Genomic DNA, 17,600 nt, shown 5'->3' on the forward strand with positions numbered 1-17,600 from the left:
TAGACCTCTGTTTTTTGTCTAGACTACCTAGCTTCCTCTGGGTAGAAGCAGCACTGGTCTGCAATTCTGGCTGCAGCAGTGACTTTATCTGCGGCTTCATAGAAAAGTGAAGTTTATGCTAATACAGTAGATTTGTGTACCTCTCACCCCCATGGAATCTACTTGGCATCTATTTATACAAAGGTACATAGCTTAAATCTCCCAAAACTCTTGGGCTAGGAAGCATGGAGATAACATGGTGCAGATTCTCTGTTCTGCTTTGTCTTCAGTAGGGTACAGAGTTGGTTTTGGATATGGATGCCTGTTGCCCACTAAACATTAAGATGGTACATTAGTTGTGCTTGTCTGTTACGAAATTACAATGATAAGGTGATTTGAAGCTTGTGCTATATAGGTTTGACTTCTTTATATGTGTTACTTGAGCATTGAGAATGAAGCATGTGTTAGTAACATCTTAAGTTTTTGACATTCAGGTGGAAATCACTTGTTTATTTTTAAGGATTTTTGCATATAGAGATCTGCAGTTCCACTCAGGCAAATTTTTTACCAAGTATTTTCTTTTTGGTTTTAGGGTTTTTGGTGAAAGTGGAAACAAATTGCTTATGTATGTGACAACACTTGATGTGCAAAATGGAATATTTTCTGAGTTCAGGTGCTGGTTACTGAAATACATGATATCATGGTTTTCCATTTTAGCCTCATCTTTCAGGAAAGTATTGTGTATTGGCAAGGGCAGTGGGTAATAAGACCACCTTCTGGTAGTACCATGGACTGTTTGACTAATTATGTGGGAAGAGTGATGGATCATCAAATGCAGAATTAACATGGCTGGGCTAATAGATGTGTGTGAATGCAGGAAGTTGTGTTCCAGAACTGTCAGTAGCTTCTTATTCCCAATGCTAAAGGTTTCAAAAGTACTCAACTGGGGTGCTAGTGAAGTAGCTATACTTTTCTGTGAACATAAAACAAAACAGAAAAGCCCTTAAAGGTAGTTTAATAGGCAAAGTGCAGTGTAAGTGGGGTTTTATTAGCATTTAGTGGAGTGCTGATAGTACAGTATTATCTGGATTCTAAATGTACGTGGGTCTAAATAGAAACTTTTGTACTCTCTGGCATCCTTACACCCATGGTCTGCTTCAGATGTCAGTCCTGTGCAGTCCTTCTGTGTGTCTGCCTGCTCACAGTGCCCAAGTGGGCTGAATCATGGTAGGGAAGGAGTTTTGGGGTGTCAGTGGGCTCTGGGTATGAGCTGCCATTCCTCTATTTATCAGCCAGTCTCTGAAGAGAGACTGAGTGAAGGGAAGGTGTCTGTCTGCATGTCCTGAGGCAGGAGTGGGATGCAAGGACAGTGTTGGACTAGGTAGATGGTCCAGTACGTCAGAGCTGTCTGAAAGGATGGTGTAGCCTAGGTGGGGGTTGGTCTATTCTTCCAGATAGCAAGGTACAGGACAAGAGGAAATGGCCTCAAGCTGTGCCTCAAGTTGAACATTTAGATTGGATATTATAAGAAGCATGTTCCACAAAAGGTTTGTGCAGCCCTGGAACAGGCTGCCCATGGCAGTGGTGCAGCCATCATCCCTGCAGAGATTTGTAAGATGTGTGGATGTGACACTTGTAGACATGTTTTACCATTGGGCGTGGCAGTTCTGAGGGAACTCTTAGACTTGGTGATCTTAAAGGTTCTTGCTAACCTAAGCAATTTGATTCTAAGGTGTTTTGTAATGAGATGAAGATGCTGATGCAGCCCTTATCACCTTCCATAGTGAAAGGAGTCTATCATGGGGTTATTTTTTAAAGGAGCAAGGGAAGTTGAAGAACTGGCGGAGAAATAGGAGGAAAGAGCCATAGAAATCCTCAGAAATTATGTAAAACCTTTGTTCAAAAACTTTTTGGATATCTGTAATATTTGATGCTTCCCGTTTTGTTCCTGGTACTGTGGAAGATGTTAGGAGACTATCTGTTGTTAATTCCAGTAAAAGTGCTGTTGTACTGGTTTCTAGAGCATGCTTTGAAAGCCATTCCTTCAATGCTATAATTTTGTTGAAGGAGCTAATGTCACTTAGAGTAACTAGGTAAAGTGCTTTGGAATGAACTCCCAAATAATGGGTTTTATGTTGAGCATGAAACTTTGTTTTAAAAATGAAACCAATATTGAAAACTGTCTGTTTCAAATTTTCAGTATATAGAAAATATAACTGTAGTAATTGTTACACCATCCCTAAAGATATTAGTGCTTGGAATATGAACTTTCAGGAATCTTACTTGTAGATGAACTATTTTGAATTAATTGTATTTGATAGTATCTGAGTGAAACTATGCCCACATGTAAGTAACAGAAGATTATTGCATTGAGTGTGTGTCATTGACAGTAAAGAAAAAAATCTCCTAGCTGATGCTTAAAACATTTGGATCAAACTTAAGAGACTGAAATGTTCAGTATGTGATCTTTGTTTGATCAGTGTAATCTGATTTCAGAGATCTGCAGATGGAACAAGTCCGGACGATGGAGATGGTAAGAGATTTTATTGTAAAATCAAAAGCCATGAGTGTCTCTCTTGTTGGGATGTTTTGCATTTTCTCTAATAATTTTTTTAAAATATAGAATCTGATCGTGAGGATGGAAGCTACTGTCCACCTGTAAAACGTGAGAGAACTTCATCTTTGACTCAGTTCCCTCCTTCTCAGTCAGGTAAATGTTGCTACAATATTATATATGAGGGATGATTTTCCTTTGCAGACATTCTTTTTCCAGTCATGTACACAGTCTTATACTGTCTGCTGTGCTTGAATTAAGACCACAGCAAGCATGCACTCATGTTAGCAAATTTGGTAAAGCCCAAGGGACTTGATAGTTTTTAAAAATGTTTTCTATCTGTAAGTTTATGTGTATTTGTGGTTTTAGCTTTACTCTTGTGCTGTTAAAATGCAGAATTAACCAGAAACCTTTCTGATTTGTTGTGATCAGGTTGCTTCTTTCCAGATTTTTACAAGTGCTACCTTTTTCTTATTTACTCTGCTGCCAGGGAAATTTTTCAAGTCTCAGCTCACGTTTTAGTCCTTTTCTCTTCTCCCATTTCTTTCAAAATGGCGATGATTCAGTGCATTTCTTAAACGCCTGACATACATGAGAGAATGACCACAGCCTGTGTGTGTGCACAGTCAGGGGCAGTGAAATCACTGGGGTAAATTCATACAGTTTGCTTGCACGGGAATGGTCATGTTTGGTATTTGTTCACATTTGTTTGCGCTGTCTCTCCTCACAGATCATATGAAGGTTTTAGCTTTGGTCAGTGGTCATTGTAGTTGAGATATGTCAGTGCCTGGGTCAGATTTTGAGACTGCTACTTTATTTCTACCATCGTAAGTTGAAATGAAGGAGATGAAAAACCTTGAAGGAGAGAACAGTAAAAAGAAATTCCTCTCATATGCAGCACATTCTGGAGATGTGACTAAAAGGTGAAAAGCCTAGTTATTTTGATTTTAATTTTAAAGAAATAAATTACTATGAAATTCAAAATGTAGTTGCTGATACTTCTTGGGCACAGCATTCTAAATTCGTGGTAGTCAGGGGAAGAAGCCCTTCTCTTTCAGATCCCAGTTCTCTGGTGGTCTCAGTGGGTCTCCAGATACCATGCTGTGAATTGAGTGACCAGCATTGCTGCTGTCTGCTTACCAACCACTTTTAGTAAAGGAATGCACAAAAATAATGAATACAGGGTTTTGTAGATCTTCTGTTAGAATAACAGTATGTGTATACCCAGGTTCCCCATAATCTCGAACACTTCCATTCCACAATGTCTTTGTCTTATAAGATTAGAATCTCTCTGCTAACATCTGTTAAGAAGTGGAGGAAAACAATTTACTCAGCTCTTCATGGTTAAATATTGGATGCTGCAGAAGTCCAGTATCCTTTCTCAAGCCTCTGCTTAGCTAATGTATTTTGAGAGGATATGGTAATTTATTCCCTGACGCCTTTGTTCTCTTCCTATGTGTGTTGTTGTCAGTGACAAATTTGATTTGAAGTGCAACTTCCATAAAGACCTCTTTGAATATTGTTGACATTATTCAATGGCTTTGGTTTCCATAACATCTTTTCCTTTCCCACCTTCTTTTTTTTCTTGTAGGGTTATGTTTCTCTCACGAATAGGGACATTTAACTTACATTAAAACTATGTCATGTTTAAGCTTAAGGCAGACAATAATAAAATGAGAGAAGGTGAAATTAAAGGAAATATGAAAAAATATTTAAGAGTTAATTCTAAAAGACAAATGCCACATCTTAGTACAGTCCTGTTCAGTGATGAACATCATTTCTCTTTTCAGTATACTTAGGCTTTTTCTATAGACTTATAAAAGGTAAAAGAGCCAATAAATGCTATTATGCTTCTTTATGCAAAATGATCTGTTAGAGAAATCGGTCTCTTTCTCTGATTGTCCTGTTTCATAAAGTGAATTGTGATTTTTGTATAACAACAAAAATACCAGAACTGCCAGAGAGGGTATCAACCAAACTCCTTATTGCTTGCTTCTTTAGATCCCAGCAAAGGGTGGAAAAGAAACTCTGTCCTTTGCCTGTTTTTTCAAACATTTTTTCCATTTTGTTGACTATTATGCTGCTGAGGTGACATCTGACAGTACTCTGATGTGCTGTCCTCTGTTTCTCTAGGAGTTTTGTCTTTGCAGGGTAGTTCACACCTAAGTTGCCTCTTGGTGCAGACAGTTTGGTCCATCAGAGCCCAGATGTTCACTTGTACTCTCTAGCAGGCATTACACACCCTTCCGCTCTCTCTGCAGGGGCCTTTTGAAATGGTGTTATACATTTTGCAATGCTATTACATATTCTAACACTATTTCTAATTCCTAATTCAGATACAATTCCGATTAGGAATCCTGAATTTGTACAGGATTCAGAAGAAATGAAATCTGTTTTTTCTCTGTTTCAGGAGACACTGAGGGGATTTTATGGACAATGGTTTGTTTATTACTTCGGCTGTAATACTGTTTTAGTTTAGAAAAAAATAAAACCGAAATAAAGCAAATTACTAGAAAAGTTACTTTCAGTTTGAAGTATGGGAACAGGTTTATTATAAAGAACAACATACACAACTTCCCTTTTTTTTTTTTCTTTTTCCATGACTGCAGTAACAAAGAACAATGTCTTTATGCCCTCAAGCTTCTGTGAACCTTCTGCAGGCAATTCTGATTCAGAACCAGGTGAGCTTTTTCTCCTTTTTTCTTGAACTGTTGTTAATTTGTTGTGATCCAAAGTACTCTGATACTTCAGAAGTAAGACACTACCTGTGAGAATGGAAGTGATGATGGTTCTGATCTTAGAGCTGTTCTCTTGCTTACTTCATTATTTGACTTCACCCTTGCTGGAGGTAATTAAAATAATATCAAAATTGTTAAATGTGTTGGGAGTGATGGTAGAATACTGCAGTCTGGCCTTTTCTTGCTAGCCTCACAATAAAACCTATGGGCAACTCTCATTTATCTACTTTGGAAAACTGTTCTTTTATATTGGAAAGCAAAACAACCATAAGGTATGGTCATGATTGTGTTCAGCTATGACCTGTGAGCCCCATGTGGCAGAACTGATGATTTTGTTAGTTCTGGTTTGGTTGTGTTGGTATTGCTGTAGTGCACATCAGTATATAACCAAGTACAGTGAGGCTGTAAGATGCTGAGTTGTCTTATTCTGAGTACAGATATTAAGTCCCTAAAAGGAAAAAAGAATAATTATTCATTGTAAGTTCTTAGGAACTTGATTTTTTTAATAGCTGTAGATTTATAGTATTTTTTTGAGATTTTGGTACTTAATTAAAAAAACCATAACTGTAGTGAGTGTGAGCAAAGGAATTTCTTTTATCTTCATACTACAAAAGCATGAGTAAAAACTTTTTATTACAAGAAACTAACATGAAGCAATTAAACTTAATTTATGATAGTTAGTAGTTAGGTACTTGTTAGCAGCTGTCATGTTCAGTCATAATTTTGATTGTTCTTTCTTTAAAGAATAATCTCACTTAAAACCTTTATCTATATTAAGTCCTTCACAGAATGTTTTCACAGAGAAATGGGGTTCAATCTTTTTCCTCTTTCTTAAGAAAAATTTGAACCTTTTCCTTGTGATACCATGTGTTTATCTGTGATGTATATTTGCTGTGATGATCACTGGAAATTCAGATTTCTTTCAGAAGAAGAGTCTGTTCTTTGGAAATCTAATAACTTTGTATATTTATAGAACTTGTGGGTCATTACAATGGGGAAAACACGAGAATTTTTTGACTGAATGGATATTTCTTGTATGTTACAGCTTTGTCCTTGTAATTTTGTATTTCACTTCCAGAGGAAAAGAGCAGTGGTTTCCGGCTGAAGCCACCAATACTTATCCATGGTCAGGCACCTAGTGCAGGTGAGTTCACTGGTTACTGCAACAGTACAAAGGAACCAGCTCAAGCTTTTTATTTAGTTAGTATTTTCATCAATTGGCTATTGTAAATAGAAGGTGGCAATACCTATGTGTCAGCAGAAAAAAAATCCTGTTTTCTGTAGGGTTGTTGTGCCCATATCCACTGTGTAACACTTGGGGCCGTGCCTGTGTTTGGCATTGGCTCTGCTGTGCATGTCTGAAGTGCATCTCCCAGCTGTCACTACTTAGCAAGCTTCTGTTTGTGCTTGGAGTAATCCTACAGACAGTGAATTTGATTCCTTTGGTATCAAACTGTAAGAAAAAGGGTGTTCTCAGGAGTGCCTTGAGCAAGTTCCAGCCATTACTGTGTTTAGTCTGTGACCAGGCAGGGCAGTTGGAAGTGTCAGACAGTGCCCACTTCTGCTCTCCCTGGCTTTTGGTGGCAATGTGGGTGGCAGGTCCTTGATCATGCCTGTTCCGCACTACAGATTGGCTATGACTGTGTCTCCTGTTTGCTGATGTAGACCCAGCCACTATCAGAAAGATATTAGTATTACAGCTTCTTAGGAATTTGAGGGGGGAAAAAAAACAAACTCAAAAGTATTTAGGTAATAAAAGCTGTTACTGCATAACTATGTGGAAACTTCATTTCACTTGCAGGAAGAGTAGTAAATTTAAGAAAGGAGCAAGCTGTTTTGAACTTAGGAACTTTCAACATAGGACAGCTTTGTAATCTGATGTCATGTCCTTTGAATATGGGTGACCTGAAATGGAGCTAATTGCTATGAGTGAGTTCTGTTGCAGTATTTTATTGGATCAAGAGTTCATCTTTACTTTCTTCAGTCAAGAAAATGGAACCTTCTGGGCTTGCCATAACCTTCTAGAGTTGATGTTGCAATGTTTGGTTTTTTATTAGTTTAAGGTCAGTTAGCTTTTTGAATCATGGCAGAATTAGAGTTGTAGTGCTGTGCATCTTACTTTAACAACCAAAGAGGCCAGGTTAATTCAGAAAGCCGAAAAAGGTTGTTAAATGGCACAACACAACTATTACAGTACCAATATGTTTGATTGTATGGATGAAAAAATATTTTATTAATACCTGGAAATTACTATATTGGAAGGAGAAAAGAAGACTTGGAATGTGTAGTTGAATAAAATATCAGTGTATAAATAAGATTACTGGTGTACTGTTCATTTCTCTTACATATTGGTGCTTTTATTTCTGGGTCAGTAGTAAACTTCTGTTCTGTGCTTTCCTGGGTAGGATGGACAATATATTTTGAAGTGTCTTTTTTGGCTAGGAAATAGTATTTCTATTTGGGACTAACTCTCTTTTGAGGCTGAATAAGGAGGGATGGAAAAAAAGGGAATAGAAGCTTTCCTAGTGTCTGTTTTTTTCATTGTGTGTTCTGTTGGAAGCAGTTAGAGAAGATTAGATGAAGCTGATTTTTCCAACTCTAAAGCTTTATATTTCTTGAAAAAACTTTGTACTTGCAGGTCTCCCTAGCCAGAAACCGAAGGAACAGCAGCGAAGTGTGCTCCGTCCAGCAGTATTACAGGCCCCACAGCCAAAAGCTTTCTCACAGATGGGTAAATAATGCTTTTGCATTCTAAAGACAGTGGAAAGGGAACCAAAAAGATGAATTTGTTTAGTGTGATGGTTTGGTTTTACTGAACACCCACCTGAGTTTTTCTAGTTTTCTCTCAGAAAAAAAACAAATGGTAAGTGTATCTGTATTACATGTAGGATAAAGTAGTGGAACCTTCAGGTCTTGTGTAGGATGACTGTCTGATGTTACCAGGCCTAACTTTGTTGTAGTCCATGCTTGAGTTTTGGAATAAAAGACTTTTAAGAGTGTGGTATAGCAATCAATCTCAAATGACAGCATAGACCATGGTATAAATAAGCTATCACTGGTAACTGATCAACAGTAAAGTACCTAAATCAGTGAGAGGTACCTCTGGGCTTGGGGACCATTTTGAAGTTGTGATTTGATGTTCAGTTTTAATTCTGAACATGGAAATTTAATTCTTAAGTTTGGTCATTCATATAATGTTTATTGTATTACGGAATTAAGGAATTTGATATAGCTGATGGAAGTGGACATGACTAAAGTGTGGAAGTTAATGCAAAAAGCTGTTTAAAGTGTCCCTGTCTCCTAAACCCCATGTTTCCCCAGCCTGATGCCATTTGTTATGTGGAAGTGTAGTTGAACAGAAACAGGAATAACTTAATTTAATGCAGAATCTGGTAAAGAACCAAACATTTCTAGCTTGATTTCTTGATGTGCCTCCTGACACAGCTTGAACTCTGCAGAGGACTTAGTATTGGGGTAAAAATTTTAGTGGGAGTTCAGTGTGTGAGCTGGTAGATCAGTCTGAAGACAAGCCCTGCTGGCTGTGAACAACATTAGATTGGAGCAGGATGGTTGCTTGAAGTTGTACATATTGAAGTCCTTACAATCTTTTTATAGATTAATTTGCTGACTTGGTTTTCTGCATTTGGAATTTTCATTCTGCTAAGAATTGCTAATTGTGGTTCTGACATCTCTTGAAGAATACTGTGGGAACTTTTTAGTTTACATTGCAATATTTCATGGACTTAAACAAGAAAACAGCATGCAATTTGCATAAGAAAAATTTATGACAGTCTAAATATCTAGAGAGTTCATGTATCTTTTTATTTCTCTGTTGCAGTTCTCAGCAGTGGCACCAATGGTATAAATATCCCTCCAGATTCTGCAGCCCCATCAGAATCACCAAGTGATGCAACGCTGAAAAGTTCAGACTGTCAAGACAAGGTGAGCTGGAGGAGACTCAAGGTGACAGATGTAAATACTCTGAACAGAGTAAAAAGCTAGTAGCAGCATAAGACTTCCCTACAGGAAGTGGACAGTGTAGGTAATGAGGGGCTGAAAAGCTTCACCTAGAGCAAAGGACTAAGTGCATCAGAAGTTACATATTGGCTGTCATGAAAGAAAAGTAATGAAGATTCACTTCCAGTTCTTAGTAGTGTGTCCAGTCCTTCCCTTCCCTTCCCTTCCCTGCAGGTTCTGAGCTAAACCATTTGCATCTGAAGGTCTTGACTGATAGTATGAGAAAGGTGTTTGGGGATTTTGAGTGTGGTTGGGTTTTTGTAGCTTCATTAGGCAGTTGTTTGCTTTTTGTTGCCATATTGAGCCTAGAAATAGTGTTGATAAGACAAGAGTATGGAACAGTTCACTTGAAATGCAAGTCTTAATCCTGAAGAGGCAAGCAGAAACACTTGCCGTGTGAATGGCTTTTTAAGGTTTAGTGAAAAGCTACTGCCACAACTAAGTATTGAGAAATAAATTGAATGCGTGTACTCCTATGAAAACTGTGGGACATGCTTGTAACCCAGCTGTGTCTGTCATTAGGGGTACCCTTTATCTGCTTTTAACATCCAAATGTCGTCTTAAGTTTTTTATAATCAACTGACTGACCTTGGAAAAAGTTTTCTGGTGGAGGAAATCTCTTAAATCTGGTTGCTAAGAATTTCTGGAAGCTCAGTATAAATGATATAAAGCTTCATAACTGAGCATATGCAATTTTACCAAGGGTTGTGGTGAGATATTCTATTGTCTTGGCATTTGTAGTCAGTTTTGTCTCCCTGAAGTTTTCTAGCACAGCTAGAAGTCATTTGAGTTGATGCAGTAGTTGTATGAAATGCTGGAGTCTCTTCAGAATATTAGATAGCTTGGTGAAAGATGTCTTCTGGAATTGTTTCAATGGGTAATTGTATGTGCAGATGTGTGGCATAGATTTGATGCACCACAGAGAAAGAGCTTCCTTGTGAGAGCAAGTGTATGTTTTTTTCAGTATTACATGAGCATGGTTTGCCTTTGTTATAGCAGATGCAAGTCATGGTCTCATTTTACTGTCAGAAAAGATTTTTCTTTGATATGTTTGTCTTATGCTTATACAAGGTAGCAGAGTGGGAATGTTCTCAGGTGGTTGTCATACCCTGAGCAGCTCTGTGGCAATTTCTACCTGTCTGGTCTCTGTCTTGAAAATCCCTAGGAAACTATAGGAGCCCTAAGCACCATTGTTCTCAGATGGGTACAAGCTGCTGCAGCCTTTGATCCAACCTTCCTCAACTGGTAGGAAAGTCTGGTGGCTGAAAGTCATCAGGTGTGCAAGGAAACTTGACAACCCTCAGCCTTTCTAGTAGCGAGGAGATGCTGATCCTTATCCAGAAAGAAGAGGACATGTTACGGAAATCATAGGCTAATGATTTTTCCTTGTGTCCAGCAGAATGTTCCTTAACCCTATGTATCATTCAGTGGTGAGCAATTGCTCCCAGTGATCAATACTGGCCCACTTCTAATTGCAAGCAGAAAAAAAAATGTCTTTGAAATGCCAGAATTAGAATCTGAAGGCAAATGATAGAGATAGGTTACAGCTACATTGTCCTTTTAAACATAAAATGGGATTCATGAACTTTGGACCTAATCTAGTGTTGTTTTCCTACTGGTTTTTTGACCTATGTGATAATGTGTAGGAAGTGCCATAGCTGGCCCATGGAGGCAACAACACCCTGCACGAGACACTAACAGAAGGGATTGTAAATCTGCGTTCAGTGATGGTTCTGTAACCTCATTGGGATCATGGATACAGGAGGTTCACTTGGGCAACTGGAGTGCTGCATTAGATACCTAAGGGCTTTTTAAGAAATAAAGCAGGAAAGACAGGGATGGGTTCCTACTGGGAGATCAAAATCACGAGAGACGGGCAACTGAGAGACTTTTTAAAGGATGATTTATTGCCTCATGGTGTCAGTGTCATAGAAGGGTGAGACATTAAAGGTGTTACATTTAATGCCATAATATCAGAAGCCATCTCTGTCCGTCTCTGTCCCTGAGCCTGTATGCACAAGGCCCTGAGAGCTCTCTGTACTTGCAATTCCCACATCTGCCCCTCTTGGTGAACCAGGAATACTCCTTTGATAGCTTTGTCAATCATTTGCTGTATACACTGAAGCAGACAAGGCACCATTATCAGTAGAACTACTATGACAAGCAATACATTTAGATCAAATTTTAGAAGTTCTTTAAACCAAGGTGCGAAATTCCATCCATTAAACAAGTAATCTAACCAAGATCCATCGTTTAACCTTAATTTTGGACACTCCTTTTAATTGATGTATGCTTTTATGGATAGATTCCAAATTATCAGATAGGGTCATACAACACATTCCATTAAAGTCTTCCCACCTGTGTCCATGTGCTAATAAGAGAAAATCAATTGCAGCTCTGTTTCACCAAGTTTCATGTCTCACATCTTTGACATCAGCTAACAGACCACTCAATGCAAAAGAAGTAGCACTGGTTTGCTTATTTAGCCAACTACCCAATCTATCTGATTGCTTCAAGGCTACTGCAGAGGTAAGTTGAGGTAAAAGTACAGATACTGAAAGTCTTTTTCCAAAACCCCAAGGTTCAGAGTTCTCTTGATGTTCTGATTCATTAGTGATGAACAAACTTTTTTCCTGTGCATCTATTTTCAGTGATCATTTTTATACTCTGTTAGCAAAGTAAGCCTCCCCAAGATACATGGACCACCTATGATATGTGATGAAATGGCAGGCCAAGCTCTATCTCCACAAATACAAAAACATCCCTTGTGGTAACTGTAAAGGTGTGTCAACAGACCATGCAAGAATTGGAGAAGTGTAGTTACACCAAGAAGTCTTGTTTCCATACACATGGTGATGGGAGGAAACATCTTTGATCAGCAATGAGTCCTTCCTTGTACAGCTGAATTTAACACGAAAAACCAATTTTACTGAGCCAAAGAGATCTATCTCCTGAGGCTCTAAGGATGCCTGGGGAAGGTCTCCTGCCCAATAATTCCAGGCATCTCCAGGGGTGTGATTCCAATCCCATGTGGCTAGCACTTTGACTTCCTAAAACATGAATTATCTTCTCTTTTATTGGCCATGCATCTGCAGGCAGCCCCACTAAACAAGTGGAAAAGGGATTTTCTGGATTTGTGGTGGCTAAACACAGTGTCCAAGCCTGATGCATTTGCTAAAGTCACCCAAATACTTGTTTGCGGCTGATTAGTGTGCAAGGTCGCACTACTAAAAGCAAGCACAACAATAAAAAAGTGTAAGCCTAGTATTTGATTTAATTCCATGCTTCTTTCCTATCTCTAGCAAATCTTTTAGCACATTCCTTTTTTATTTTTTCCCAAACTTGCTCTGGGACAGGCAAAGATAAGGCACTAAATTATTTCATTTGCATTCAACTTTACAAATTTGAATATTTCCTGATTCTTTCAAAAATTCTTTTCTGCATTCCTCTCTAAAAGTGGAGATACAGGGGCTATTTCTTTCTTCGTGACCCACTATAACCAAAAATTCAATGACTCTACCTTAATTGTGACTAAAATATAACACGATATACACCAGGCTTTTGCTAAAGAAGCTCCATGATAACAGTGATTCTCACACTTTTTACATTGATATAAACCTCAAGGTTCACAGTTTTTTCAGATGGGGGTAAATTCTCAGGTCTGCGTGCTTATTTCTCTGCTCGTGGAATTGTCAGCATGTTTCTGCATGTGATACAGCTTCACATTATTTGCTGGAATCTACTTAGATCCTATTCCTGTGGAAGCACAAGCATACCTTTTACTCAGGTTATTAGAGAATAATAATGTTTGTCCTGTTTCTGGGTTTCTAATCAAAACTAAAGGATTTTCTTTCAACTTTACCTTTGTGCTATTAGAAAAATGCCTAAAAATTGGTGGATTTGGCTCTGCAAAGGAACTGTTAAAAAAATTAAAAACATCCAAAGCTTTATTTAATCACATGTGGGGATTTGCCAGGGTTATTCCCCCTCTCTGTTTATCTAGTAGAAATTTCAAAGTATGATGTGTTCTTTCAATAGTAGCTTGACTCATGGGAGAGTAGGGAGTACCAAAAGTATGACAACCGCCTCAATCCGTTAAAAAAGTGGCTAATTTTTGAGCTGTATATGCAGGACCATTGTCTGTTTTGATTTCCTAAAGTACTCTTAACAAAGCAAATGCTTGTAAAAAAATGTTGTCAAGCACAATTAGCTGTTTCTCCTGTGTGTAAGGGGGCAAAAACTGCACCTGAAAAAGTGTCTATTCATACATGGATATTTTTAAATTTCCCAAAAGATGGATGTTTGGTAATACCTGTTTGCCATAATTGCAGGCTTTGCAACCCTTGTGGGTTGACAGCTCCTGTGGACATAGGAGGTTGCACAAGTTGACAATCAGAACAAGCATTTATAATTGCTTTTGCTTGATCCTTGGAGATGCGAAACATTGACAAAAGTGCTTGTGTATTTTGATGAAAAAAGACATGACTTAATTTAGCTTGTCAGAAATGTTAGGCAAGGTACTTGCAACAGTCATTGTCAATTTATCTGCTCTTGCATTTCCTTCTGCTAAGAATCCTGGAAGTGAGGAATGTGCCCTAATATGGGAAACAAAATACTTGTTAGTTCTCTGTTGTATAATTCTGTAAAGATGTGTAAGATTATCATATTAGATTATCATTACTAACATCTTTTAAAACTGATTATTCTTTTAACAGTATTAGCAACATAAACAGAATCTGTAATTACTTGGAAAGTGGATAGAACAAGCACCTGAATGATCTAACAATGCAATTTGTAAGTCTTCTGAATTTTGTAAAGCCCAATCAAAATATTGTTTTTTCAGGGGAAAATAAATCACCGCAAACTCTTGGCCTGTAGGTATAGACTACTATAGTTAGCAGTCTTGCTCTAGCTCTGATTATGATCTGAGTAAGCATTTCTAATGTTGTAAAAATTGTCTTTGGGGACTTGTAAGGCAAAAAAATCCACTCTGTTATCAGCAAAAGGTCTTTTTCAGAAATTTCCCATTGAAAAATGAGATCATACAGCTGCAGTTGTTCTCTTAATAGCCATAGAAAAAAAGATTTTGAAAAAATACATCTGTGTGCTTGTCTTTGTTGAAGAGCTTCAGTGTTTGTTTTCAAGAGCATTTTGAGCTTCAGCTGTAAAAGTTCTAGGAGCTTTAATATTGCAGTATCCTCTTAACAAATCGAAAAGTGTTATAAGTTCATCATTAGTAATTCCCAAAACAGGTCTAATCCAATTAATTTCTCCCAAAAGTTGCTGCAAATCTTGTAAAGTGGTAACACTAGTATGAAGTTGTATTTTTTATGGCTTAATGGATTGTTCTGATATTAGCCATACTAAATACTTCCATGGTGAGGTTTCTTAGATTTTTGATGTAGAAATTTCTAGTCCAGCATTCTGAATTTCTGTGATAACAGCTGTGAGTTTCTTCCATCTCTCTTTGTGTCGGTGCTGCAGTTAACAAGTCGTCCATGTAATGTAAGGTCATTGCTTGAGGATATTTCTGTCTGGCATTCTGTTAACGTAACCTTGGAAAATTCTCGGGTTGCTGAGTTGTTGCTGTCTGTGTTGTCGCACAGTGGTGCTGTGCCCTCATTTTTGAGTTTCTCAACAACAGCTTTCTGCAGGCTCTGGTCAGTTTTTTATTAAGTGTCCAGGCTTTCCACACCAGTAACATAATCCTTTAAAGGTTTCAGCTTGCATCAGTGCCAGAGAACTATTCTGCTGAGATATTAAATGTAGGGCAGGGAGGGTTTTAACTAGTCTTTGATCCGTAGCTTCAGCTTGCGCAGTGAAAGCTCTTTCAGTTCTCTCTCCAAAGGTATCTGCTTGTATTGTAGCAATATGCTGAGGCCTGTAGGTTTTACTGCAGGCTTCTATCATTTGAGGCAGGTCTGGCTGTAAGTCAGGCAAATAGTAATCCGTTTGCACTACTCACTAGCATCTGCAAAGGCAAGATTACAGAGCACATGCAGACATGCCATGGCATTGTCACTGTTGATCTATCACTTGTGTTAGGCAATCTATAAAAGTTATAAAAGGCTCTGATACCACTTACCTTATTTGAGTATAAACTTCTTCAGGGCTCCCTACTGGCTGAACTTGCAAGAGAGCTTTACGTGCTGCATCTGTAATATCACTGAGCACTGCTCTGGGTAAATCTGCTGCCTGATCTTCAGCTCTGTCATGTGGAGGGTCCCCAGCTAAATTTACAACTGTAATAACTGCACTGGGACCTCCTGCAAATTTTTCTATTAGTTTGTCAAGAAGTCTTTGCCATTTTAAGTCCTACAAAACATTCTGTGAATCCGTTAAAATCATGGATGAAACATAATGACAATCAAAAGATGTTAAATAAACCATTATAAATACTTTTCAGCAATTTTTTAAAGTAAGGCAAGCCCAGACCACTGTCTTTCATAGCTTTTCTTAAGTCTTTGATTTAATCATGTGATACAGTGTCCCATCTGGGCTTTGCATTCTGTCTCCTGTACCTTATTGGCAAAGATAAAGTCGCTCGTGTGCTAATTCAAGGTCACCTTCTTTGATCGCTACACTCCTGATACCAGCCAAATCTGTCAACTTCTAGTTGTTTTTTGGAGACTCTTAATTTTACAGGAGCTGGGGGGTCTCTGGGGTCACGAGAAAACAACTCAGTCTCTAGTTTTAAATCTGTCTCCTCTTCAGAATTAGAATCACTGTCTTGCTGTTGCATACCCACAACAGATTTATAGTTTTCAATTTTCTTTTCACTTTCCCCTTCATTAGCAGTTTCAGAAGCATCTAAAGGTAACACAGATGTGGTAAAGGCAGCAGCTACAGGAACAGCAGAATCGGAAGACCGAGACTGAACAGGGAGAAAAGCTAAGGGATGCATTGCAGGCAGACTAGGGTGTTTACTGAAAATGTCAACAAGTATAGGACTTACTGGAAGCAATTTAGCAGCCATAAGATCCCTACAGACAGTCGCATTGTAGAGTCTTACTGCAACAGAATCCCAAAGAGCCATGGTAAAAGCATATGCAAGGTCTGTGTGTGCAGAATTTTTCTGTAACCAGCATAAAAGGTCTTTTAACTGTTGCTTAGGCATGGCACGAGAATTAGCTCTTGTCAGAGCTTCTAAATGAATATGGACGTTTCTTGCTCCATGTTCCCCGAAGCTCACCTGTAATCTTGTCGCAGGTCCTCTCTGGACAGGCTCTAGCCAAGCACTACCAGCAGGCTCGGTTTCCTGTTTTCTTTAAACAGCTGATAGATTCTGTTCCTCTTTCATTTCAGGAGCCATTAAATCTGTGGATTTTCTGCTTCATTCCTGCAGCCTCTAAATTAGGCATCCGGGGCTTCCCAATTTACTCAATAAGATCGATCGCACCTCACACTGTGGAGCACAGGTTATTGGGAGGTCAAAATCACGAGAGACGGGGCAACTGAGAGGCTTTTTAAAGGATGATTTATTGCCTCATGGCGTTGGTCTCGTAGGAGGGTGAGACATTTAAGGTGTTACATTTAATGCCCTAATATCAGAAGCTGTCTAATTCTTAGTTACAAGTTCTTATGTTAGTTTTTTAGCCAATCACATACTTCTATGAAACTTGGTAGCATCTTTTTACACCGACCAGTAATTGCTTTACTTTTGGTGGCTTTGCCACAATGTGTCATTTTTTAACCAATCATATAACACTTCACAAACATGCATTGATGCATCTTAAGCTTTTAATTGACTTTATGGCAGTTTCTGTTGCTACACTTTAAAACTTTTTACCCTCGGTCTTGGGGTGACTGTATGATGTCTAAACCTAAACCAGGACACCCTCTTACTTAACATATTGCTTTGCTTACATAATGCGTATCTCTGTTTGCTTGAAAACATATTTCTACTTAAATTACAAACTTACATTCTTGTTTTATGTCTGCTTCACATTCTCCAAGCTTTCTCAAAAGTCTTAGGTCAAACCTTGTATCCATCTCTGTCTCTGAGCTTGTATGCAAAGTCCCTGAGAGCTCTCTGTACTTGCAATTCCCACAGGTTCCTCCACGCTAAAAGAAGCTGTTTGAATGCAGAGGCTTTGTTTTGCGAAGGCACTGAATTGGTCAAGGCTTTATAGATTAAGGTCAGAGGGGAAGCCAACAAGAGGGAGATTAAAGTGAACCTTCATCAGACTTGGACTGATGAAGTAGCGAAAGTAACTAACGCCCTTGAAGAACTAGAAGCTTCACCATTACAGGCCTTGTTTCTAAAGGAGAACTTTAGTACTTGGACACCTAATAAAATGGCAACATGTCCT

General features: G+C 38.4%; 1 protein-coding gene across 2 annotated transcripts in view; it reads left to right on the forward strand.

The window, feature by feature from the left end:
* The window catches only part of RANBP3 (RAN binding protein 3), a 57,390-nt gene that overhangs the window by 23,445 nt on the left and 16,345 nt on the right, over positions 1–17,600 (forward strand). For both annotated transcript variants that reach the window (XM_014884347.2, XM_014884348.2), the window contains 6 exons: positions 2,476–2,512; positions 2,603–2,689; positions 5,143–5,214; positions 6,350–6,415; positions 7,910–8,002; positions 9,110–9,213. In XM_014884347.2, the coding sequence (XP_014739833.1) occupies positions 2,476–2,512; positions 2,603–2,689; positions 5,143–5,214; positions 6,350–6,415; positions 7,910–8,002; positions 9,110–9,213 (459 nt within the window). The remainder of the gene's footprint in view (positions 1–2,475; positions 2,513–2,602; positions 2,690–5,142; positions 5,215–6,349; positions 6,416–7,909; positions 8,003–9,109; positions 9,214–17,600) is intronic.

The sequence above is a fragment of the Sturnus vulgaris genome, chromosome 26 (genome assembly GCF_052056855.1).
Source record: "Sturnus vulgaris isolate bStuVul1 chromosome 26, bStuVul1.hap1, whole genome shotgun sequence".
Classification (NCBI taxonomy): Eukaryota; Metazoa; Chordata; class Aves; order Passeriformes; family Sturnidae; genus Sturnus; species Sturnus vulgaris.